Source organism: Hesperophylax consimilis, chromosome 24 (assembly GCF_061612785.1).
Source record: "Hesperophylax consimilis isolate HC1 chromosome 24, BYU_Hcon_1.0, whole genome shotgun sequence".
In the NCBI taxonomy this organism is placed as follows: Eukaryota; Metazoa; Arthropoda; class Insecta; order Trichoptera; family Limnephilidae; genus Hesperophylax; species Hesperophylax consimilis.
The window spans coordinates 4,445,585-4,472,294 of NC_142859.1; the positions used below are offsets into that span (position 1 = coordinate 4,445,585).

Sequence of the window (26,710 nt, forward strand, 5' to 3'; positions counted from 1 at the left end):
TCACGGCTATAATGAGTGCTTGCAAAAACAATATTTTAGTTCAGGCTTATCTTCATATTCTTCATTATCGTCGATTCACTGAAATACCGAGCAAATAATTTTATGAACACAATTTCCAAATACATGGATGGGTCGTTAGGTCTGAAAAAATTAAATTAAATCCCTTGATCGTACCGGAACTCGTTTCTGAGTTTTAGCGGGACACCCATTGTACATTTACTTTCACAATACAGTTGAACCCCGTTAATTCGAACCCCGATAATTCGAAAAAACGCGTAATTCGAAATTTTCGCCAAAAAAATATCCACAGAAATTTTTTTTCATACAATATGGTTTTTTAATTCGAAATTCGTTATTCGTAATTCGAAATTTATTTTTTTCTGCACATGAAAATTTGTTTGTGTAATTCTAAAAACATTTTTGCGAAAATAAATCATTATGTTCGTAAATCTGAATCTAAAAGTCAGCCGTGGCGGTAAAACGCCGAAAAGTGTATTTTTACGTGGTTATACATCGCCCTAATTAGTATTATTATTTTGTAAATCGGAATCGATTTACACTGGAATGTCGTATTTTTTCCAATTTATTCCGAGTATCCGAGTTTGAAGGGCCGAGAAAATTCGTTTTACGCGGAAATATGCCGTAGTTTTATGAATTTACTTCAAATATCTGAATTTAAAGGATCGGCCGCTACGTTAATCGGCTGCGAAAATTTGATTTACGTGGAAATGTGTGGTATTTTTATGAATTTGCTTGAAGGAACTGAACTTGAAGGGCCACAATTGCGACGGAAATTGGCTGCAAAAATTTGATTTAAACGGGAATAATTGGTATTAATACGAGTTTTCTCCAAAGATACCACCCGGATTTGAAGGGGCGACCGAGGAACTCGATTTTCGCTGTTTTTTTTTTTTCATAGAATTTCGAATTACGTGGGAATTCGTTAATACGCAATTTGATATTTGATGTCCGCTGGATTTCGAATTAACGAGGTTCTACTGTATATATTGATGAAATAAATTTTTGGGGGAACTGATTTCAAATTTATAGGATATATTTGACGTAATTGGATGCTGACGATTGTTACATTCTTATCAAAAGGCCTCCATGGCCGAGGGGTAAGACTCTCGAATAACAATTTGATTTGTGTTATTTCACAATTTGTTTATTAAAAATATTAAATAATATATGTGGAGCACATTTCGTAGTGGAATATACCTGGTGAAGGACCACCAATCAGAATCGAAACATAGCTTGAAATGGCTATAGCTTTTTTTGGTGATCAGATCTGTGTAGCCGGGTTCTTCCCCTCCACATTCCTTCAGCCCCACAACACACCTCAAGTGGGGAAGCCATAGTCTCACTAGCACCAGACGGTTGGGAGCAGTTGGGACTCTCGTGCAGTATTCACATGCACCTTTAGGTGATTTTTTTTCCTGTGATACTAGTTTTGTTTTTTCTTTTATAGAATGCGATCACAAAGTCAACGAGTTCCATATCAAGCAAAGGCGTACCAAAACGTGGTTCACTTCCCGGCCACGCTCAAAATGCAACTGGAACAAGGTAGTCCTTTTTTTCTATTTATCCATCATTCGCAGTGATTTTTATTACCTATTTTCAGCTGGTACTTACTAGTACATTATGGTTTATATTTTTATGAATTTGTATTATGCTTGGAGAGAACGCCGTCATTTGAAGAAACTCATTTTAAAAGATGAACTACTAATCTTTTCACTTTGATTATTTAAAAGATAAATGAAGAAAATCTAATTTAAAAAATTTACATATTTTTTAAAGATTTAGGATGGGTTTTTTCAGAGAATTTGAATGATTCTTAAAATTTCACAGTTAATTTTGAAGTTCTGTAAAAGTCCTATTGAAGTTTTGTCATTATATCAACATGGGCCAGTTGCTTCACAGAACTGAAATAATAACAGAACTTTCACAAACCTTGAAAATTAACTGTGAAATTTGATGAATTGTTCAGATTCTCTGAAACAACCCGTCTTTAATTGGTTAGGTTTTGAATTAAGCAAGGTTTATCCAATATCTCTGCAATTTCAACATCACCTTAATAATTCAAAACTTAACATGAATGATTTAAAATATGTCATTATAATATGTATTTATGTACTTTTGTTATTATTTAATGACTGTGTTTGTTAAAAATATGTTTGTTTATTTTAATTTCTTTCATATGATTTCAAAGTGTGATTTTTTGCAATAAGATAATTTAGTCCCCCGAACTAAGAATTCTTCGTAATAATGTATTTCTTCTAATACTACCTAAAACGTATTATATTATATTTCTTCAAGATTAATCCAACTGTTAGATTCTATAGAATCCCATTGAAAGTGTGCAATTTTTTTTTAATCTAAATACTTTTTTTTATGTGCACCAATTTCAAGTTTTTTTTCAACCGTATTCTTAGTATGAAAATAAAATATACCTATATTACAAATTTGTTTTGTATCTACTTATTATTTGGAAATGCTGTCTGGCCCAGAGAAAGTTGAATGATTTTATAAACTAATCCTCTCTACGCATCTTTCCTCTTTTTGATTTGTACGTTTTCCTTTTGATAAATAATGCTCGAAAACTAAAGCATGACCCCTCTTTATGTTTTGATAATGCATTATAGATATTATAATGATGCTAATGATTCTTCATAGATGGCATTTTAATACATGGTTTATGTAATATAGATGGCATTTTAATACATGGCTAATGTAATACAGATGGCATTTTAATACATGGCTAATGTAATACAGATGGCATTTTAATACATGGTTTATGTAATATAGATGGCATTTTAATACATGGTTTATGTAATATAGATGGCATTTTAATACATGGCTAATGTAATACAGATGGCATTTTAATACATGGCTAATGTAATACAAATGGCATTTTAATACATGGCTAATGTAATACAGATGGCATTTTAATACATGGCTAATGTAATACAAATGGCATTTTAATACATGGCTAATGTAATACAGATGGCATTTTAATGTACGTATGGCTAATGTAATACAGATGGCATTTTAATACATGGCTAATGTAATTCAGATGTCATTTTAATACATGACTAATGATTACATTAGTAATCTGTATAATGGCTAATTTAATTCAGATGGCATTTTAATACATGGCTAATGTAATACAGATGGCATTTTAATACATGGCTAGTGTAATATAGATGGCATTTTAATACATGGCTAAAGTAATATTGTAAATTATCTAGTATTTTTAATTCACCATAAATAACATTATTTGAAGACTGAAATGTGTTTTATTTCTACGCTAACACTTTCAATGTGTTGATTTAAAATCACAAATTTCAAGTCATCAACGCTCGTCTATGAAGATTTGTTATTTCTATTAGGTAGGTAGGTACTCCCGAAATGCCAATTTTCGCCTGCTTGTTGTATCATAATATTTATTTTATTTTGTTTTTATTTGTAACCAATTCAAGATTATTTTTAATGATAATCACAAATTATTGCAACTCAAATACCTACCTAACCACCATAATAATGAATATTTTGTTATTGATTTAAGTATTTCCTTACATGCATTATCGATACCTACTCCTTTATTTATATTTAAATTTTAAGTTTATTATAATTTAAAAAAAAGTTTTATATAAAGTACATAATATTATGTCAAAATGTTAATTTAATGCATTTTTTTAAAACATTTTTACTTTTACAGAGATACAGAGACAGAGATATCATTTATGATTTATGTGAAATAAATGACATTATAATATTATTCAGATACCACCAAACATGTTTTTAAATAATATTTTTTTATGTATGCTTGCATAGGATTTTTATTTAAAGGCTGTATCCATAAAAAAAATGGATTTGCACTAAGAACTGTATTTACGCTGAAAATATGCAAAATACCAACCGTGAATAGAGTTCTTAATCTTATATCTTTTTAAATTACAAAATTATTTTCATAATATATTTTACATCGTACTCAAAAATTAAGCCATTACATACTAAGAAAAAACAATACGAATATGTAATAATCTGAATGCTATCAACAAAAATGGGATAAGTTTAAAAAAAAAAATTACCATTCTAAAACCACTAACAACATTAAAACTAATTATAATAACAAGTAACTAAGTGTTAAGTCTTGGAAAAAATGCCCCTTTTATCAAACTGAAACACCTAAATCGGTGTCATTTCTCATCGGTTCTATAATTTATATTTTGCAATACAAGCAAAAAGTATTTGAATGTAAAATATAAAATTATTTTACTGTTAATGAATAAGTTGGATTGAAGATATTACTGGCGCTATTAAAAAACACTTTTGATTGAAAACCTTGCTCTAATTGTTTATTTGTGACCAGTCCTGTTTACTATGCTACGAGCATTTTCAGATAACATGTACTTTATAAACCTATGCTTATGCCCTCTCCACCCATATGTTATTAAATCTTTAGCACAGGCTTAAAATGACCAATCTGAACGTTCTTGTAGAAGAGTGAAAGCGGTCTTGTCTCAAATAAAGAAGTTCAAAAAAGTTATACATAATTTTGTAATTCTAATACAATACTCTCTCAATAATCCACCACCCAAAAAAACCGGGCAAGTGTTCAATTAGTGAAAGCGACGGATTATAGTGCATACATAAAAAATATGCAAAAAATTAAAACAGGTATTTCGTAAAACAAAACAAACACTCTTTTGTAAAATTTATTTTTTTCAAGACAAGGTGTCATGTTTATGTTTGCGAGAAGACTCCACTTTGTAAAACTGTTGAAACAGATAAGTGGCAGAACGAAACAAACAGAAACCACGTGTGATAGTTGTTGGAATACAAACCGAAATGTCTTAAAACTACAATAATTAACCCGTGACTGGTAAGATGGTCAACGAGAGCAAGCAAGACGTTGGTGTAGTAACCGAGTGTTTAAGAGCAAGATAACCCAACCGTCTCTTCAACGTACAAAGCTAGGCACTCAGCGGACTACTAATTTTGACATCTCGTCGCTCTAGTTCGTTTTCGTCCAACAGACCATTTTAAGCGAAATTGAGTTAAGTATGTAGTTGTTCTCAGAAAGCATTTATTTATACGATACAAGTGAAAATAAAATTTAAAAAATATTTTTAATGTGTTTTCAAGACGCAGTTTGTCTTAAGTCCATCAAAATTAAACAACATTCCGAGCGTGTTTATCCAACACTTTGTCCTACATCCAAATTAAAAACGTGTTTTCTGTGTAATAGTAAAAATTTGGAACGAATTTTACTTAAAAATAATAATTTGTATCACTTTAAATCATTTTAGTTAGCTTAAAATGAGATAATTTCATTTTGTACGCGTTTTTCGTAAAAAAAACTTTGAAACGCTATTTCTCCCGATTTATGTTTTGGTCTGTTGGACAAAACGAACTAGAGCGACGATCTGGCGAATTATAGAGCTTGATTTTGTGCTTTCAACTACGTAGTAAAGATAACAGCATTTGTTGGATAATCGAGCGGAGGATTACTGAGAAAGTACTTTATTATATTACAAATAATTTGTTTAAAAATTATAAATTTTAATTTTGTATAATGAGTCTAGCATTGGTTAGTTCAATGGAAGATATTAGCCCATTTCTGTTGATACCCTCCGGGCAATGCGTTGGTTGGTTGGTATAATGACATGTGACTGTGCTTCCGCCTGCCCTCGCTCCCCTCCCCGCCCATGCCCCCGGCCACCATTGTTGTGACTAACCTAACCTAACCGTGTTTGTGTGTCGTGTCTGCCACTGTATCCAGCAAGCGACTGACGGGCTGTTATTCTCCGTGGCGGAGGGTGGCCACGAAACTGGGAGTGCAGTAAGTCGCACACTATGTGTAACAAACAAACACACACACACACAGTATCATACTGGGAGAGTTTCACAACATTACAGTATCACACTCAAGACAGTTTCACAACTTTATAGTATTACACTAATACAGTTTTATAACACTACCGAATGAAACTGAAACCGTTTTACTTTTCAGTATCACACTCAAGACAGTTTCACAACTTTATAGTATTACACTAATACAGTTTTATAACACTACCGAATGAAACTGAAACCGTTTTACTTTTCAGTATCACACTCAAGACAGTTTCACAACTTTATAGTATTACACTAATACAGTTTTATAACACTACCGAATGAAACTGAAACCGTTTTACTTTTCAGTATCACACTCAAGACAGTTTCACAACTTTATAGTATTACACTAATACAGTTTTATAACACTACCGAATGAAACTGAAACCGTTTTACTTTTCAGTATCACACTCAAAACAGTTTTACTAAGCCGATTTTACAAAATTTAATTGTCACACTAACACAGCTTTGCAACATTAAAATATTACACTAAAACCGCTTTGCAACATCGTGCTATTACACTGCGATAGTATTGCAACATTTCAGCATGATGATTTAAACGCAACTTAACAAAACACGATGTAAAAAAAACGGCAGTCATGCTACTTGAAATTTTTTTAATTAATTATTAATTTAAAATGTAATATCTTGAATCTGAGGGATAAAAAATAATTATTTTATAGCTAGATTTTCGTAATATGCTGTCGATTTGAATATAGATTATATTTAAAAATGTAATTCGTAATAATAAAATTTTTGCAAAATTACTATGAAGATCGACCGTAAAATCAAAACAGAGGTGCAGTATAGAGCCTCAAATGTTTCAAACAATTACAAAAGTTGACATCTCACTAATATACATTTCAGAACAAAATTACACCGCTGTTAATTACACACCTCAGAGCTCTTTACAAACAAAACACATGTTTCTCTTTCAGGTTTTGTCTCTATTTCGAAATTTCCTCTCGAACAACTATTGTTTCTTTCTCTCTATCTTTCCATACCTCATCCGCTTTTTTCACTGGCAGTTTGTAAAATATCTCCAATTATTCATCTTTCTACTATGACGAGAGAAATTGAGACATTTCACAAATAACCTTGCTTAATTTATTGCCAAATTAAATCTACATACAAAAAGCTACACGGCTGATCAAATTTATGTTTTGCCCCACGTTGGTTCTGCTTATCAAAATTATTGTTTATGTATTTACGATAAGGTAATAATTACGCAAGGTTTAAGTAGCATCCATACTCCTCTCTCTTCTGCCTGTTCTTTGAATGAATACTTCACTTGTTTGTCGCGAATGGCAAGCTTTTCGCTTAGCATTTGTTTAGCTTTTTATACATGTCTTTATGTTTAAATTTATGATTTATTACAGGTTCATGATAATTCTCAACGTTTAACTATAATTATTTGTCATGAATTACTGTATTTTTGTTTAAAAATATGGTCTACCTATTAAATCAACAGTTGCAAATAAACTTTTACGCAGGATCTTATGATAAAAGCCATCTAAATTAATTATCTTCTTGGAAGTTTTTTTTGTTTTTTTACCAAAATTATACATTATAAGAAATGCAGGTAGTTTATAATAATTTTATTTTATTAGTAAGTTATTATTATTTTATAAGTTGTAGTATTTTAAGTTCCACAATTTTGTTGTTATATTGTTTACAAAATAAAATCATTGCAGCTTTGTTGCAAATTGCATTATTTGATAATATGGAATACACGAGACCTTGCACCGAAAAGCTACCAGTCGATTCTTCATTTAATGATGATGTGAAGCTTTAGTTAAAACTTGTTTCCAAGTTATTACAATCCATGTCATAATTTTGGTCATGAAATGGTATTGGTGATTGGGCAATTTCATTTGATATCTTTTTGTCGAAAGGCTCTTCTAGTGTCTTCCATATCGATGCAAATTACAGACAGATCAATTCACCATCTGACTGAATTATATATATTATTTAGGATCGATATTATAATGTACAGATAAATAGTTGTCCATCCCGGAGTCCCCTATCTATAAGATGAACTAATATAATATGTATGTATTATTACAATTATCCGGATATTATCAGGTTTTTTTTATATAGAGTAGTCTCAGATTACTGTATTTTAATTGTAGTTTATCATGAAAAAAATCGTGTACAAACAAAAGCATTTGCATACCGCAACTGTAATGCTACGTATACATCCACAACAACTGCTGAACTGAACCTCAACTTATGGGAAAGAAACGAATCAACCGCAAATGGCGCGAAACGCCGCTTGCAGTTGATTCGTTCCTTTCCCGTAATTCGTGGTACGGTTCGCGTTTCAGTTCGCAAATGTATATGAACCCTAAGATTACCTAATTTCTAGGTTTTAGAATAATACCACAAATTTGTAAAAATAATTTCAATATATTGAGTACATATGCATACATTCTATAAAATAACGGTATCGATGATGTGGTTGAAAAAAATTGTCTTTCGATTCAGAATTACTAAGCGAATCAGCCACCATTATGGTGATTATTGTGTCAGATACCGCGATCGACTGCTTACTAAGCGAATCAGCCACCATTATGGTGATTATTGTGTCAGATACCGCGATCGACTGCTTACTAAGCGAATCAGCCACCATTATGGTGATTATTGTGTCAGATACCGCGATCGACTGCTTACTAAGCGAATCAGCCACCATTATGGTGATTATTGTGTCAGATACCGCGATCGACTGCTTAGTAAGCGAATCAGCCACCATTATGGTGATTTTTGTGTCAGATACCGCAATCAACTGCTTACTAAGCGAATCAGCCACCATTATGGTGATTATTGTGTCAGATACCGCGATCGACTGCTTACTAAGCGAATCAGCCACCATTATAGTGATTATTGTGTCAGATACCGCGATCGACTGCTTACTAAGCGAATCAGCCACCATTATGGTGATTATTGTGTCAGATACCGCGATCGAATGCTTATCTGACAATTACACCTTTAATTCTTCACATCGAGCACATAACAATATCAACTTAATTATAATACTGTATGTTTCACTACATGTAAATATAGGGGTTTTCCATATCGCCAATCTTATCTGGACATTATAATACTGCCTCTTACCGCCTTACTAATAAACGTGTTTTGAATTTTACACAGCTGATAAATAAGCATTAAGCATACATTAATGTTTGTTTATCAGTTGTGTACAATGTAAAACACATTTATTAGTAAGGTCTTTAATGTTGGAAAGCTAAAACTGTTTGCTCATTATATTTTCAGAGTGTTCTATATAACTAATACTTGTTTATATCTCATCCCTCTTGTCTTTTGTATCATGTTTGAATAATGTGTATTTTCAGGGATTTAGTGCCCGAGGTTGATTTGAATGCAGCGTTTTTAATTTGGATTGCAAACTATTACTATTGGTTTCAGCACATCTGTATTTTGTTTCTGTTTTAATTAATGTTGGTTCAACTCCATCAACAGTTTGATGACTCATTTAAGAGGGGTTCTTGGAAAACAAATCAAAAAGAAGAATAAAAACGTGCGCGCAAAATTAATAATCTTACAGAACTCATAATGCTGAAGGCAAATCATCAGACTCCCATTAAAGTTTGCATAAAAACACTTTGAAGGTTGTAGTTATCAAATATCTGTATCCATGTACACCTGTTGACCATTTGGGTCCATAGAATGGATTAATGTGAAGGTTTGTAAGTAATCAATAATTAGATTTACATGGCTACAACTAATCGTTTTTGCAGTGTTAAATGAATTAATGTCAATAGAAAATAAATTTAATTTTCATTTTTAATTTATTTACGTAATTTAAAATTAAGTATTGAAATGGAAGGTAAATCACCTCAAATTCCTTTTAAAATTTCGAGTTAAATTAAAGTTATTTATTGTTTTTGTGTTTAATTCGTAGAACTCCATTTAATTTTTTTATAAATTTAATTTAGATTAAATTTGATAATATTATTATTAAGTTCTGCAAGTGTTTTAGTTTTTTATTATTGTGACAGCTGTTTCGGCTTACAAGGCCATTTTCAATTTTCAAATTTAACACTAATTAATAAAGTACGGAAAATAATTTACTCACCACTTCTCAGTATTTTCACAAAACCCAAGCAGTATAATGCACCCAAATAATTCATAGCAATAAAGTCATAAGTAAATAATTAAGAACCCATTACCATTTACTGAGGGGAAAACATAGATTGGTTTAACCAACAATAGATCATGTCATCGGTGTAACCAGTAATAAATCAATGTATGCACCTTCAAAATTTACATTTGAAATAGTATAAAAACGTCGTCTCAATGTGGACTAACCACAGTTTGAAAATGGCCTTGTAAGCCGAAACAGCTGTCACAATAATAAAAAACTAAAACACTTGCAGAACTTAATAATAATATTATCAAATTTAATCTAAATTAAATTTATAAATAAATTAAAGTTACTTGTTTGGCTTTTTGCATCAGAGAAAAATTTTGTAACCATTAAAAACCTCATATTATCAAACTTTTTTTTACCTATTTTCTTTTTGGTTTAGTTTTCAAGAGTCCTTTGTTGAATACTACATAGTAATAAATATTGGATTTGCTGTTCTAGATTCTACAGTTTGTTCATTCACAGTTTCTACTTCGCTCTGTTCTCTAGTTAAAAATATTGGAGGATAATAATATCACAATAAAATACTAAAAACCATAAATATGAATTACTCACCCAGTTTCACCATCTGATGGAACAACTCACTCACATCACAAATAACATGTTAATAATTCTGGATTTTGAAGGAGGAAGCGCAACCCGGCATAATAACCCAAAAATATATTTTTTATTAAAACACAAATAACTTAGTTTACATCACTTTATTTCGAAACATGTTGAGATTTTGTATCGAAATAAAGTGATGTAAACTAAGTTATTTGTGTTTTAATAAAAAATAAATAATGCCATCACAAAGTGAAAAGCAGTTAGAAGAAGTTTTCTCCGAAAAATCAAAAATATATCATGATAATATTTTTGGCCTTGAATTTACTTAAATCATATCCGATATTAGAACACTTCCATGTTTGCTAAAATTTTCCTCTCAAATAGTGTAGTTTTACTGATTTGTTTTTTTTTCACAACATTCCATTATTTTCAAAAACTAAACTCGAACAACAGTTCATACTAGATGTTAATGTTGCCGCACTGAGAAACAAAATAAATTATGTTAGGTACCTACTGCACAAAGTTATATATAAAGTTAAATTTGGATGATAAAAAAATGGTAAATGGTTACTAAAATAATGATCAGATTATATTTTTGACATTGGCATTTCACATTGTTGTTGGCAAAAACAGGAAATTCAACTGCCATTGATTGATAAATAACAAAAATTGTTTTCCAGGAAGTTATAAATGTTATTATTTGTACATTCACAATATTGACTTTATTTACACTCATAATTCAATATAGATATTTTTTTATTAATTAATGCTGCGTTCCCACCTGATCTATTTTACTAGAATCTATGGTCAGTTTATAGAACTAAAGTTGAAGTCGATTCAAATTTGGTTTTCTATTCCATAGAAAAGCCGGTTCTCACTATTCATAGATTCTATGAAATATATCATAAAATAGATATGGTGAGATCCCATGATTAATTGCAAAAGCAGGTACCTACATAATATTTTCCATTCGGTGTTGTGGAATTAATTTTTTCTTCACAGCAACACTGACAAGTGGTTTTTCTCAATTTGAATTTTAGTTGACATTACAACCTTTCTTAGGCCTCGATTCCACCAAGCTGCTAACTGCGCGTGATTTCTATTTACATGTAGTTAGAATTTAACGATTTGTGAGTCGCCGTGGCTGAAATATAACACCCAACTCAAACTGCTGTGCGCGACTAGTTCTTTATTATATAAACGTACACTGCCAACTCAAGCGGATAGCCGTACGCAACTACATCCTTCCCCTTGCTCCCGCAGTGTATAAGCTAAATGGTTATCGAGGCTAAAATGTATCGAATTTTGTAATTTGTGCAGCAGCTTATCAAAAGATTGTATAGATATTCGTGTGTCATTGAAAAACTTGGTATTGTAACTTAACTTATGAAAGATATGTTAAATGCGCCTTTAGTAGAATTATTCATTGAGGTTATAATCTACGATTCGTAGATAGCATTTATTTAATTATTTTTATTAAAATACACTTTTGCAAGTTATGCTTTAAAATATTAAGACAAATTATTTGTATGCACCTGTACATACGCAATATGAATATGAATAAATAGTTTGACCCTATAAAACATACAATTCTTTTAAGAAAGACATGCAAATACATTATTAGATTGAATCACCGGTACAATATTGTATTTGCATGCCTTTCTTGAAAGAATTGAGTTTTTATTCAGACAAAACTATTTATTCATCAAATTACGTATGTACAGGCGCAAACAAACAATTTGTCTTAATATTTTTTAAGTCCAAATTGCAAAAAACGTATTTTAATAAGATAATTAAATTAACGCCATCTATGAAAGCATATGTTGTATTTAACCTTAACGCAGAGTGTATCTAGTAGTCATATTTTCGTTTGCATTTTAAATGCCTTAAAAGGTATACATGCTACTTCTTCGACATCCTTTGTGAGACTGAAATGAAAACGACCATAACGAAGTTGCGAAATTCAGTCGCATTATTTCTAGGCACGTCTAGAGCAGCTTAGTGGAATCTCGCCCTTATTTTAAAATCAAATATATCATTATTATCCTCCAATACACTTTTCAATCATTATTAGTCTTAATCACATAAGTATTTTGCAAAAAAAAATCGTTCTTCAGTTATGAAGCATGTTGTTCTTTTGTGGAAATTCATTCTTGACAAAACACTGAACAAATATTATTATTACAGAATTTAATACAAAATCGGATGTACTTTTAAATGTGTTTAAACTTAACCCTTAGAAGACGGCTAATATTTTATAAATATCTCAAATAAATAATGTTAACGTTTTACTTAGAAATTTTCATGGGAAATGCGTTCAAAACTTCTAAAACATAGCTCTTTACACTGCACATTGCAGTGCACCTGAAGGTAGTCATGATTTCTCTGAACTGCTATTGTAGTTGGTCGTATCCTAAGGGTTAAACTACCTCTTCTATTTAGTCAAATTTAATTCTGAACATCTCTTTTAGCTTCCTTGGGTGATCAAAATTGTAAAATAAACACTAGAAAAAGTTAAATGCAAAGAATAATGTGTGATCTTCTGGATCATTAAAGTTTATTGGTTACAAATTACGTATACAGGGTGTCCCAAAAAATGTATACACATTTTGCGCGATTTTAAAAACAGTGTATATTTGGATGTATTACAGATTAAAAATACAAAAAAGAAGACAGATGTAGAATGTTTTTACTCAGTGCAAATGTTCAAATTGATGCCCGTTTTTATCCAATCATTGCTGATAACGCAAAGCAATGGAATCACAAACGTGGCAAATCATTTCATTGGGAATTTATAGGGGATCATTTCTATGGGAATATTACATCTACTGTTGTCAGTTTTGACAGATAAACCATATCTTTGATGAGTCCACCAAAAAAATCCAGTGGCAAGAGGTCTGGAGAGCGTGGAGGCCATTCGATGGCACATCTTCGCCTAATCCATCTGTTTGGCAGCTTTTCATGGAGATAAGCTCTCACATCACGGTCACAAAGTCGAGTCTAATATCAGTTGTTATTTTAAATGGATGTACGTGGAAAAAAAAAATTCAGAAAAATGAGTTATTAAAGTGTATATACATTTTTTTGGACACTCTGTAGTTATTTTTGACCAAGTTAAGAATGATGTCATTAATTTATAAGAATAATGAATAAGAAATTTTTTTAAAACAATTTTTGTGACCAATAAAATTGTGTTTAAATATTTTTTGACTGGTAAAACAAGATTTTTATTATAAATACAATTTCTTTTTAGATAACAGTTTATTATAGAAATTACATGTCACATGACTACTGCAAAATCCATCTTCTGTTGTAAATTTAATTTTGCATCAAGTTTTATTGGTCAAATTAATAATTTCTTGATTGATGTTAATTTTGAATTTATATATCACAATATACTTACTTTCTTTTTATTGTTTTTCAGTGGCGGCCAATTTATAAATGATGAAAAAGACGAACACCATAAGCCAGAGGGAACAAAGTGAGAAGAACAAAAATTGAAATAATAAATTCACTCAATTGTATTTACACTTCAGCATAGTGGCAGTTATCAAGCCAATTTTTTTTTAACCATTATTGATTATGCCGTATCAATTACCACCTTAGCCTGAGAGCATTGATATCTGCTCACGTAGACTGGAGTCTCACACCGTCCAAACTGTGGTGTGTCATATAAAAGACGATGACATGGAAATATTGTAAAAAAAACTCCTATGAACAAACCCTTTGAAAAACCTTTAAAAGAACTATAACATGGTTTTTCACTCGACGGTAGAATTTAAAACAAAACCATTTTTGTGCTTAAAAATTTCGTGCATGTTTTTCCAACAGATTGCGGGGTTTTTCAAAAAATCATGTAATAAAATAGATGTCACGGGTGACCTCCACATAATATAGGTATTTAAAACACACGCGTATTCGAATGCAACGTTGTTTCAAAATTTTGAAGCAATCGTTGAAGAACTTTCGGAGATTTAAGAGTTTGAACAAACGAACATTTACATTTTTATTTATATAGATACACCAATGAAAAACTCTGAAAGTCTATGGAATAACTTTCAGAGTTTTGAAAGTTATTCCATAGACTTTCAGAGTTTTTCATTGGTGGATATAGTTAGGCAACAATATGACGTCACAATATTCACGGTTCCAATTTTCGATCGGAGTTATACCCCCCTGCTTTCAACTATCTAAACTACTAGTTCTGTGAACAATAGACCTCGGATCCAAAAAAGTGAAATTTCCTCTGAAATCACTTGTAAGTAGGTACTGAAATACTTACCTACTTAATATGAACCATGTATTTTATGTAATATTTTTAAAATTTAAAATACGGAATTATAAAATTTTTTCAAAGAAATGTCACACTCAATAATCTCCTTTTTCAAACTTTCTTCAGGCAGGTATGTACCATAATACTTAAAAAAATGCAAATAAGAAAGTCCAAGTAAACAACGATTTCACATTTGAAAAAAGAATCTTTACTGACGCATTAAAACGGCCTTCATCTTGAACCGGAAACGGAATATACAGACGAAATGCAAAACGGTAGAGTTAAAATAGCACTTCGCTATGCTTAGTCAATGATTCTTAAAGACATACTTCCGATAAGTCCGTTGTATCCATACAATTTTTTTTTTATAAATGACACAAAGTGATGTTAAAATAGAGCTCTCGACAGAGGTCTCGACGGCACAACCACAGCTTGATTATTGATATTATTAGAATTTTAATAATAACAAAAAAAGTAGTCACGCAAAGCTACCACAAGGCAGCTTGTCTGCAGGTTCTACCATTTTTCTTTAATTTAATAAACATAACACAATATAATCATTTTATTGGTAAATTTAGCTAAATTTAATTTCATGATAATATTTATCCGTAATGCACCGGTCTCTTCTGATTGTAGCTGCTTTTTTTATCGTGTTTTCAATATTTCTCCCCCGGATTGTCATTTGTGTAAATTTTCTACATACGTATCTCAAATTCAAGCACACTTGAGCGTGTCCATTTTTACGAAATTTTTTAATTCCTCCTTAAGTGGCGTTTTAGGTTTCCTGGACTCGCATAATTCTCATTCTATTCAGGGCTGGGCCCCGTACATCTCAGTACCTTCCTAGATTGCCTCACATAAGTACAAAGTCTATTTACGAGAGTCATGAGATTTGGTTTTTTTACACCTTAAGAAACATCTGTTTTATTCCATTCTAGCGTTTCCGACGATGCCTATTCAGCTGTCTCAGAATGGTCCGAGGCCAACCTGTCAGCCTCTGAGCTGGGAGCCGACCCGGGGCTGGGCCTAAACGCCGAGGAGCCCGACTCGTGGAGTCCCGGAGTGCCGCGGGAGCTGGCGCGGGCCTTGCGCGAGAAGGAAGTCAAGCGCCAGGAGCACATCTATGAGTTCATCATGACGGAGAAACACCACTGTCTGACTTTGAGGGTTATGCAGAAGGTGAGAGATTGATCCATATTAGAGCGTGTTGGTTGATCAAGGGCTCTAGCATGAATGCCCTAAAACTGTCAACATTGACACAATAGGTTAGTAACTGAGTTGACAAAGCGACTAGTTCCCACCCGGGTATAGTGGGTCCAATTCCTCTGCTCGCTAAGACCTCCTTTATTGCACAAGCAATATTTTCCGCTTACAACAATGCTTTTAAATCTTGTATTTTCTATACTTAGTGTAAGAAATGTGTTTCTATAGGTATAAAAAAGACAGACGTGTATGAATTGGACAGCATGATAGTGGGTATGTTTTAAACATGCTTGAATGCTTTGTCTCTCGTCTTTTACATTATTTATTACCTTCTGAAATAGTAACTTGTATCCCAGTGCAAATGATAACTGATAACAAGAAAAAATTATTTGGTTGTGAGCAATCATACATATATAGGGCTTACCTTTCAGAAAACAACCGCGCAATTGTGAGCACATATACGTTTTCATATGTTTTATCTTGAACACACAATCGTATCAAGCCGTGTTGAGAGGGCTATACAATCTCCTAACCTCACTTTCCCTCCCCAGATGTTTGCCGACGGCCTCCAGCGCCATTTCCGCCTTGGCGGCGGGGTGGAGCGCATGTTCCCTCGCTTGGGTGACCTGTGGCGCCTGCACTCCTCGTTCCTGGCGCGGCTGCGAGCGAGGCAGCGCGAGGGGCCCGTGGTGCCGACAATCGCTGACATCCTGCTGCACCAGTTCTCCGGGCAGACGGCTCAGCGACTGAAGAACGCCTATGGTAAGTAGGACTTATGAATCAATCTTTTCTTTACTCTGCTCTTCTGGTCCAATTACTTCATCCACAATACTTCAATCCAATCGTTGCCCTCACTCTAGTTGCTCTGATGAAGTCAAGGTCTTGCGTTGTCCGGAGAGCTGTGGACATGTTATAGAGGTCTGTGATACTTGATCAATCTACTGCAACGGCAATCTTCCTCTGCTTTTCCTGCCTTTCGTTTGCTAGTTACCATGCTATCAATTTGACGAGCATCTTGTCAAAGTATCTAAGGATACATTGTAGGCCGTGGCGTGCAGTTCATAAAGGCTGAAAAGCTGTTCCCACCCTCAGAAAAATAAACCATAAAAAGACTATTATATTAAAAATCAAATTGTATGCAAATCGGTACATAAGGAACTTTTGTGTTCATTTGTTCAGTTGGCCATAACTATATGAGTGGGGAGAACACATTATTTCATAGAGTAATGCACGCCACCAGTTGTAGTGTAGACAGTTTACAGCCTATTTTCGCAGTCTACCGCCCATGGCAATCCATGGAATTCTGAGCATAAATAGCAGCATAATGATGACAAAATTATCTTCACATGTATTATTATATATTTATTTTAATAAAACTGATAACAGTTTACATAGTTCCCCCAAGGACTCGGGCCATGGGCCCATTGTGGTATCTCCCATTTTACCTCATTCCTCTTACAATACCCGCTCCCCTTTATAAAGTTCACAAGGGCTGTCATTGAATATTCGGCTACGTCTCCTGGTTCCACATTGTGTCTTCCCAGGTAGCCGAGCCTTGTTCCCATCGGGGTGGGACATTGGCACCATGCGTGAATTGAAGTCTTAATCCTCTTCACATTTCCTACATCTACATATTGCTGTTTTTCACTCCAAACCGTATGTATCTCCTGAGGTGGCTGTGTCCCTCTAGTAGTTCCACCAGATACCCCATTGAGTCTACTGTCCATGTTGATTGGTTGCTTGGTTCATCTAGGGTCTGGTTCGTCAAATAGTTTGGTTTGTCCCATTCTGGGTGCCCTATCCCATTCATTCCAATGGTAGGATTTGATCCATCTAGTAGTCCTACCAGATCCCCCAGTGAGTCCACTGTCCACGTTGAGTAGTTGCTTGGTTCATCTAGGGTCTGATTTGTTAAAGAATCTTTTGGATTGTCCCATTCTAGGTGCCCTATCCCATTTATTCCAATGGTGGTGTTTGATCCATTCAATATGTAATTTGGTGTGGCAAGCTGCCACTCCTACGGCCGACTTAGATTCTGCAAGTGGTGCTCCCGCCCCTTCTCCTTCAATACATTTACGTCAAATCTTCACATTTAATCTCATACTTTTAATTTCAGGTGAATTCTGCAGCCGGCACCACGATGCAGTGGAGGTGTATAAAGAATGCGCGGCTCGTGAACCCCGGCTGCCCCAGTTCGTGCGCCGCTGTCAGACTAACCCGCTGCTGCGCAAGAAGGGAGTGCCGGAGTGCGTGCTGTTTGTGGCGCAACGCCTCACCAAATACCCGCTGCTGATTGAGCCGCTCATCAAGGCGGCCCGCGACGACAGGAAGGAGCAGGAGAACTTGCATAAGGCATTAGCTCTAGTAAAGGTACTCTTGACATATCTTATTAGATGGTAATTATTGGTAGCTAACTGATTCAATAAGGAACTCCCCATTGCAGTGCATGGCCATGTTCCGATAGAGTCCGAATGAAAACACCAATAAGTGTCTCTCCCAACCGGCCTCACTCGAACCCACCTGTCACGCAGTTGGCGGGTAGACACATCCGCCGAGGAGACCTGGACAAGCCTCACTCAATGAACCCGGGCATCCCTGCTAAGTCACCAAACATAGCAAACCACTTAGAGCGACCTATGGTAGAGGTGTTGGTAATCCAATAAATGGTTCCCGGGGCGGCGGTACCCATACCTTAAAACACACAAATTATAATCTCAGAATTCAGGATAGTTGGGTCCAGTCAACAAAGTTGCCAAGTCAATAGGCAGAGCAATTTCTACATTCAGAATATCAGAGTAATTTTATATTATTATCATTATCTAACTTGACGGCGTTTGAATATGACATAATTATTTTTACTTGTCAGCACATTTTCACCTGCAGCCATTGTCTACAGTTCCCACGTTAGTGTTTTTTTGCCTGCCGCTCTGATCACACTTTGAGTTTGCTATTTCAAATAAAATTGACACCTTATCTTACTTGACCATGTTGAAAAAAATTAATTCAAAATTACACTCTGTGAAGGTACTTTCTAAACTGTCATTTTCATTGCCTTAATCAAGATAGTTACATATTTTTCGTTCTTACTATTTAGTTCTGTTTTCTGTTTACCGGGTGGGAGTTGCTTTACCAACTAATTTCATGAAAAAATTTGTGAATACATTTTTTATTTTTATTTGTAAGTCTTTCGTCTCTGGTATGAATCATTTATAGTTCATTCCTCATTGGTGCTTGCCTGAGAAGGCCCTTAGCCAAACGGCGCCTGGTACTAGTAAAAACCTCACTGGCGCTGTGTTAGGTATTAGGTATTATCAGTGTCTTAGCCTTGACGTCTTGACAAGTCAGAGTCAGGAGTGTACTGCTCCAATTTCGCCTGGTGCTGCAATTTATAAGTAATGTTACCTCTAAATATGGAGAATTAATTCTGTTACGATGTTAGAGCGATAAAAATTAGAATGGACTATGATGAATAATTTTGGTGACTTTTGGGGCAGTTAGCCATATTGTGGTACTTCCTCCTTATTCAACCAAAGTTTCAGATGCCTTGCAGTGTCCATCATCGGAAGAGATATGTTAAGTGTCAAAGAAAGACCGTTGTTTTTTGTAGAAGTGATACTGTGCTTCAGTAGTCAACCCATTTAAAAGTGGTTTCCTGCGATAAATATTTACAGTGAGAATTTTAATTCATATCGGACGAATATCACGTTTCAATGCAATATGACATGTATATAATGTGTACTTTCCTTTACCGGATAAACACAACTGTCGCAATAACCAGCTGTCCCCATATAAGGATATTTCACTAAAACACGTACAATGTTTCAAAACTTGCCGCGCGATGGGATATATTGTGTTGAAACGGCCAGCGTTGCAAAGGTTAACTTTGCAAGATTAACAGACTACAGTAGTCCCAGAGAATATGATATCATCATTATAGTATCTTCCATCTTTTTCGTTTTCGTATAAGACATGTGAGATGAAAGAGGATGATCGTCGATGATGTACATACGACCTCTCTCTGGGACTACTATAAACTGACTAATTTATTTTAATTGCTTTTGAAAACGATTTATTCTTGGTGAGAGAATGGTGTTAAAAATGTGTGGAAGATTATTTATTTTTTTGATTATGAACATTGTACTAAAAATGTGTAATTTTAATATATTCATTCGTAATTATTTATTTGAGAAACCACACATTCCGAAACGGTTTCAACTGGCTGCAATGTCATTATGACGTCCGCATATGTCTGGTCGCTAACACCGCCCTCCGTTACATCAACGCCGCCGAATTCGTGAATAAAAACTAAAATGTCATTTTGGCGGCAAATCGAAAATGGCTCACTTTAAATCGTTAATAGAAAGTTTATTCATCGTTCATTTTATCGTAATTCTTCATTTTTTTTTGAGAATAAAAAAAAAACCAGTGAATATACCCTGTTATCAATAGTATGAAATTTGCATATTTTTATGGCGTAAACCCAATGTACTTTTATTATAAATTGTGTAAAACTGGTTTCTGTCACATAAATTGAAGGACAAAAGGTACCTACATATTCCGCAAGGATTGTAATTATGTTCACCATAATTATTTTTGTTCACCAAGGCTGTTAACTTCTGGCATTCTTGCATAATTGAGAGACAGGTGTAATTATTATGACTGTATCAATTCACTTGTTTGTGGTAAAAAAATGCAGAAACACTGCTTTGTAAACAAACTGTATTAAACAAATTGAATTCAGTGCTAATGTTGCTTTATTGAATACACAATGGTAAAGTAAAAACAAGATATCATTTCTATTTTAATCATCCGTTACTCAATTATTACTTATTATTAACTTTCATTTAGAAACATAACCTATTGTCATTGGAAACTAATTTTATCAATTATTTTTACTGAACGGGTCGCAGTGTTATCATCATAAGGCTTCTCATACCGTCTATATTATGTTACTACTATTTGTCAAATTTTACAGGAGGCACAAAAAACCTCGTAATTAAAAAAAATTAAAGACAGGTCATGATTTTTATTTATGTTCATAACATACCATATATTTTATATTTATTTTCGATCGTTGAAAATTTGTAAGTTAAGGCTTTCTATTTTAAAACGGTCTGCAAAATGGCATCATGTACATTTCACTAATTTGTGTTTAAAAACAAAGTGAATTTTTTGGCGAGTTTTATTTTTATTATTTTTTACTATTCGAAGCGGACTAATTTTAACACCAAATGGCATTCAAATCTTAGTTTCGAGAAAAATGGAGTTATGCAGTCTACGAATTAAGCCGGCGATATGTTATGTCATTTTATTCACAGTATATTATATAATATTTATAAATTTTTGTTCTACAACTTCATTCTCAAAGGTTTTTTTAAGGATGATATTTTTTATCTTGATTCATTTTTGGGTTATTATGCCTTGTTGTGCTTCCGCCTTCTTTACCAAACGTTTCGAACAATGTTACAGTGTCCATCATCAGGGCAAATATTAGATTGTGGTGAAGTGTGTGTTTATGTATGTATAAGTGATATTGTGTTGCAAGCATTAATCCTCTTCAGGTCAGTGTGTCAGTATAATCTGTTAAATTATTGTGGTTTTCAGCATTTAGTTTTGGTGTAGCCATCAAGTACCGGGTACCAACAACTATGTATTAAGCTTAGCCCCGTCTTCTCTATTAATATTAATAAGGGTTTTTGGAAATTTCAATTTTTTTTCAAAATTAGGCATGCTCTACGCGTTTCGGATCTTAACGCGGATCGGACTTTAGGAACAAATCCAAACTAATAGCAGGTTTCAATTAAGTGCTCGGCAATCGTCAATTTGTGCGTATGGCCGAGTTTGCACGCTCGAAAGTGTTCTGAGATCCTTTTGGAGATGGTCGGTTCTGTCTGGCATTATTCTTCAGTGTTTGTCTAACGGTGCATAATTTTTCTTCAATTTCACCTTCGGTGAAGAGTTAAGATCCTGCCGATTAGAGCTCTGTTATTATCTCTCTCTCTGTTACATTAAATAGAGGGAGAGGTTAAAGTAGAGCTGTTAGAGATATACCTTTATGCAGAACAGTGAAACTTTAGTAAGGTTTATGGAAAAAAAAACTTATCATGAGGGTTCTGAATTAGATTAGATTTTATGAGAATCTCACAAGTGTATGGTTCTTCTATGACCTAATATTGATTAAAATTATTTTTTTGCAGGAAATCCTCGTGTCTGTGAATGGCCAGGTAGCCGAGAAGGAAAAAGAGGACCGCAAGTTGGAGATTTACCACCGAATAGATGCGAAATCCTACACTTCTCTACGAGGGAACAAGTTCAAGAAGTCTGATATCCTGCAAGGCAACCGAAGTCTGAGGTTTATATTTCTTTTTAAATATGCGATAATAATACACATTCTGAAAGTGTTTTGATAAAGAAATAACTTCTGTCGTTGTATAAAACTTCTGATTCACACAATTCTGTCGGTTTTTAAGATGGTAGATTGTAGATTCGTAACCTGTTTTACCAACTGATATTGATTTTTCAAGCATAAAAAAGCGTGTTGTGTGCACTCTCTGTCTGAACATGTTATGTTTTATGAATGGAATGGAGTCTACTTCACCGACTGGAGGAATGCGTAAAATGAATATGCAGTTTTTATTTTAATTCCATGACTAACTTTCATAATGGTTTGGGGGTCAGGTGAGAGGCACGAAATGAAAGAAAGTTGTGAAGGTCACATGTGTTTATTGGTGAGTCAGTTGCCGTGACGAGGAGATGATGTAGGACAAAAGTTGAAATACTCCGGACGCTGCAGTGATGTGCTGGTCAGGCGCGGGTCAGTGAGTCGACGCCGGGCGCTGGTGACCGGGACTCGATGAAGGTCAGGCACTGGCGAAGAGCGTGGGTCTTCAGGCACTCCAGTGCTGACGAGACGGCCGAAGGTGCGGCGGACCTTGTAGGCGGTTGAACGGGAACGGCGTGACCAGTGAGGATGCAGCGTGTCCTCGTGGTGGTCATGGTAGCGTGGAAGAAGCGCTGGTCAGAGACACTGGAACCAGGGCGCTTGTAATCCGAGTAGCGTTGGCCAGGAACGGCGATCTGGACAAGGCGCTAAGATGATGTCCCGATAGAGTCCATGATGGTACGGGCGAAGCCGGGTACGTCCTTCGCGCTAGTAAGAAGAGCGCGGGTGATCACTCGTTGAGCCTCGTAGACTGACGGCGGAATGATGATTGACTGACTGACTGACTCGCTGCGTCGGGCTTATTTATACTACACGGCCGATGGCGACAGTAGGTAGTAAATTGCAATTAAATCGAGACCACTCGCTCGGACTGTGTGTTTCGGGAACCTTCGACAGCGTGGCAATTATGCATAGGCGGAAGACTCGAACCTTCTGACGAGTTCTCGTAATGTCCCAGACTGAGTGCGCGATAGTATTGTCGCGAGTAGACGAGTAGGTCCCTGCATACTTTGTTTACGATGCGATGCAGGTACATAATTCGGGAGTAGGTACTAAGTAGGTCGAGCGGTTTATTATTAATTATTTAATGTAGATTTTTCTCGACGCTACAATGGAATTACAAATTGAAGTGTTATTCATAAAGTGGTCGATTGCTGATTAGTCCGTTGTTGCATGTTACAGTCAATATGCATTTAAATATTGCCGATGCAGGAGGTTCTCCATGCGCAGTTGATTTTTGATGACGCAGGTGGTTTTCCAAGTGTAGCTGAATATTGATAAAGTGGCAGTTTTTACATATTGTCAGTGTCATCTTGATAAATTGGGCGTATTTATATATGTATTACCCAAAGATATTAGAAGAACGAGATATGCTATGTTGGCCGCCGGACCGTAGGCGGAGTACTACCTAATTAGGGTACTTTGAATACTATCGGGACGTGTACGCACAGAAATCTGTTCTATGTATTAGTGCGGATACAGTAGTAGTAGTATTGGTGAACAAAACCGGCGACACTGGGCAAAACAATTCCACACAGTATGAACTGCTCATAGCACATCTCGTTCTTCTAATATCTTTGGTATTACCAATATGAAGTATTGAATGGTTTCCAGGTTCGAAGGTCTGGCCACCCTGATGCAGGGCCGCAGTAAGATGCAGATGGTACTGGTGATAGTCCTGTCAGACTGTCTGTTCTTCCTGCAGGACAATAACAACAAGTATTCCTTCTTCACGCCTGACAATAAGGTTAGTTCATTAGATTAGCACATGTTTGAACACATATTGACATTGTAAATTCATTGCTGTAACCCACAAATGTTGGGTTTGTTACTTACTTATTATCATTTAGAATCGTTTCGAAATGTTTCGGTTAGATTCAATGCTTTAGGTTTATAGTTTTAACCATAAACCCATAATTTTCAAATTCATTCCGGATGATACAATGTTAGTATGTAGGTACTCGTACAGTTGAACCCCTGTTTGCTTTTGGGAACAACTCATACGGTCTCTTATATCTCCGTTGTTGTATCTCCCTTACTGCCATGGTGAAAAATAATACATCTATACGGTGTTAGAAAGAAAAAAAACACCATGCTTTGTATTTAAAACCTATAAATTAAAAACAGAAGAGATCAAATGTGCACTTTTGTGAAACCAAAGGTTCCAACCGCAATTTGAAAAAAAATTATGATGCTTTCGAAATTTTTTACTAATTATTTTTTTATGAAACGACAAAAAAGTTAGGTGACAATAACGTTTGTAAAACATTTAATTTCTGGTTTGAAAAAACGTAAAGTGAGCCAAATTTTAATATTTCAAAAAATATTTATTTCTAGTAACAAAAAATTTTATCAAATTTCAAAAGTTTTTAGTTTTCGGATACATTCAGAAATATTCCATTCATTTGAATTTTCTTAAGAAGCGGAAATCCTCCGACTTAAGAACTGTTTGAAATATATTATTATATTTTAGTAATTCTGAATCTGACAGATAAAATACCGTAAACTTTTGATTTATGCGGTTATACGTATTCGTAATTTGTGTTCTTATTTGTTAATTCTGAATCTGACAGGCTGGCCGTGCCGGTAATCGGCCTCGATTAATACATTGTATTTTTACGAATTTACTTCGTATATCTGAATTTGGAGGCTCTGTCGCGACAGTAATCAGCCGTGAAATTTTAATATACACGGAAATAAGTTGTATTATTACAATACCTACTTGAATTTGAAGGGGCAGGCGCTGAACTCAACTTTTTGACAAATTTATTTTTATATGTAAATATTTTAAATTGAGTGGATTTTGTTGATTATAAATTTGGTTTTCAAGGTCCCATGGATTTTGATTTAACGGGTTTCTGGTGTATCACTGAAGTAACATAATATTTATCTGTTCCAGACAGGAGTGGTGTCCCTGCAGAAGCTGCTGGTTCGAGAGAAAGCCGGAGCGGAGAGTCGAGGCATCTACCTGATCTCCAGCAATCCCTCGGACCCGGAGATGTTCGAGCTGAAGGTGCACAAGCCAAAGGACAAGGCTCAGTGGATTTCTGCCATCAGGTTATATTTAATTTACGTAGAAAGATTTTGGATTAAGTTTTTTGTTTTACATGCATAAATTTGGACTTATTTTTATGTTTTTTATCTAATTTAAAATAGCACATATTTTGTACAGTGTTTACATAATATGTGTTAATATAAAAAAAAAAACAGATAATATATAGCAAAAAAGTTACAAACTCTGTAGGTACAGTAAGTATATAAAATCACAAATTACAAAAATTAAATATTAATGTTTGGTTATTGTACTACCCACTCGTCCTTCTGTCATAAAAACTTAAATAAACCTGTCCCGAGTGAAGCTAACCTTCATTTTTAATTTCTTTTTAAAATGTGTTATTAATTTACAGAGCCGCAGTACAAATTTGCCCCGAAGAAGAGGACGAGAACAGCGTTTCCTTGAGTGCCGAGGAGAAACAAAAACTATTAGAAACCAAACAGGAAAACATCAAACACATTACAAGTAAGTCAACAAACTTGTCATCATTAGTTAAATTAATCATAAATACATACAGCTTATAACATTGTGCAACCAATTCTTTGGTAAAGTCAGTGTGAACCTACCTCTGCTAATAATTATTTCGAATGCACCATTTTAACTGAAATTTCGCCATAAAATTGACAAAATTTCATTCATTAACTTAGCGTCGCTGCAGATCCATTTTTAGAAGACCAATATCTGTTCTGTGATTTAATCATTTTTCTGTGATGTTTATAATAAGCAGCATTAATGCAAAATCTCCTTGTAACGTATACAATCATCGCCTATACCAGTTGCGCTAAAAATGTCACCATCGCATAATGACGGCCTATGTGATACGATATTGTTAAAAACTTATTTTTTTATGAAATTTTTATGACTATTTCTCCACATTTTATTATGGTTTCAAATAGAAACTGTTTACTTTCCAATTTACCTTTCATTGGTACTGTATGCAAAATAATCATTAAAAAGTTAGACTAATTGAAGCTCAAAGATAATAATTGACCTTTGATACAATATTCACATAGAAAGTGTGACTAATAATAAATTAAGCTATACCTCTTCGGGGATGGGTTCGCATCGACGTTTCATGCAATTTACATGTTTCGATAAAATATAATAATGTCATGAGGTATTTACTAT

The 26,710-nt window shown here is 34.3% G+C and overlaps 1 protein-coding gene across 2 annotated transcripts in view; it reads left to right on the forward strand.

Annotated features, from left to right (window-relative positions):
* cyst (rho guanine nucleotide exchange factor 18 cysts) overlaps positions 1–26,710 on the forward strand; it is a 183,990-nt gene that overhangs the window by 131,026 nt on the left and 26,254 nt on the right. For both annotated transcript variants that reach the window (XM_089646421.1, XM_089646422.1), the window contains 9 exons: positions 1,469–1,563; positions 14,034–14,090; positions 15,821–16,061; positions 16,637–16,847; positions 18,202–18,455; positions 22,283–22,437; positions 24,142–24,274; positions 25,427–25,584; positions 25,935–26,047. In XM_089646421.1, the coding sequence (XP_089502547.1) occupies positions 1,469–1,563; positions 14,034–14,090; positions 15,821–16,061; positions 16,637–16,847; positions 18,202–18,455; positions 22,283–22,437; positions 24,142–24,274; positions 25,427–25,584; positions 25,935–26,047 (1,417 nt within the window). The remainder of the gene's footprint in view (positions 1–1,468; positions 1,564–14,033; positions 14,091–15,820; positions 16,062–16,636; positions 16,848–18,201; positions 18,456–22,282; positions 22,438–24,141; positions 24,275–25,426; positions 25,585–25,934; positions 26,048–26,710) is intronic.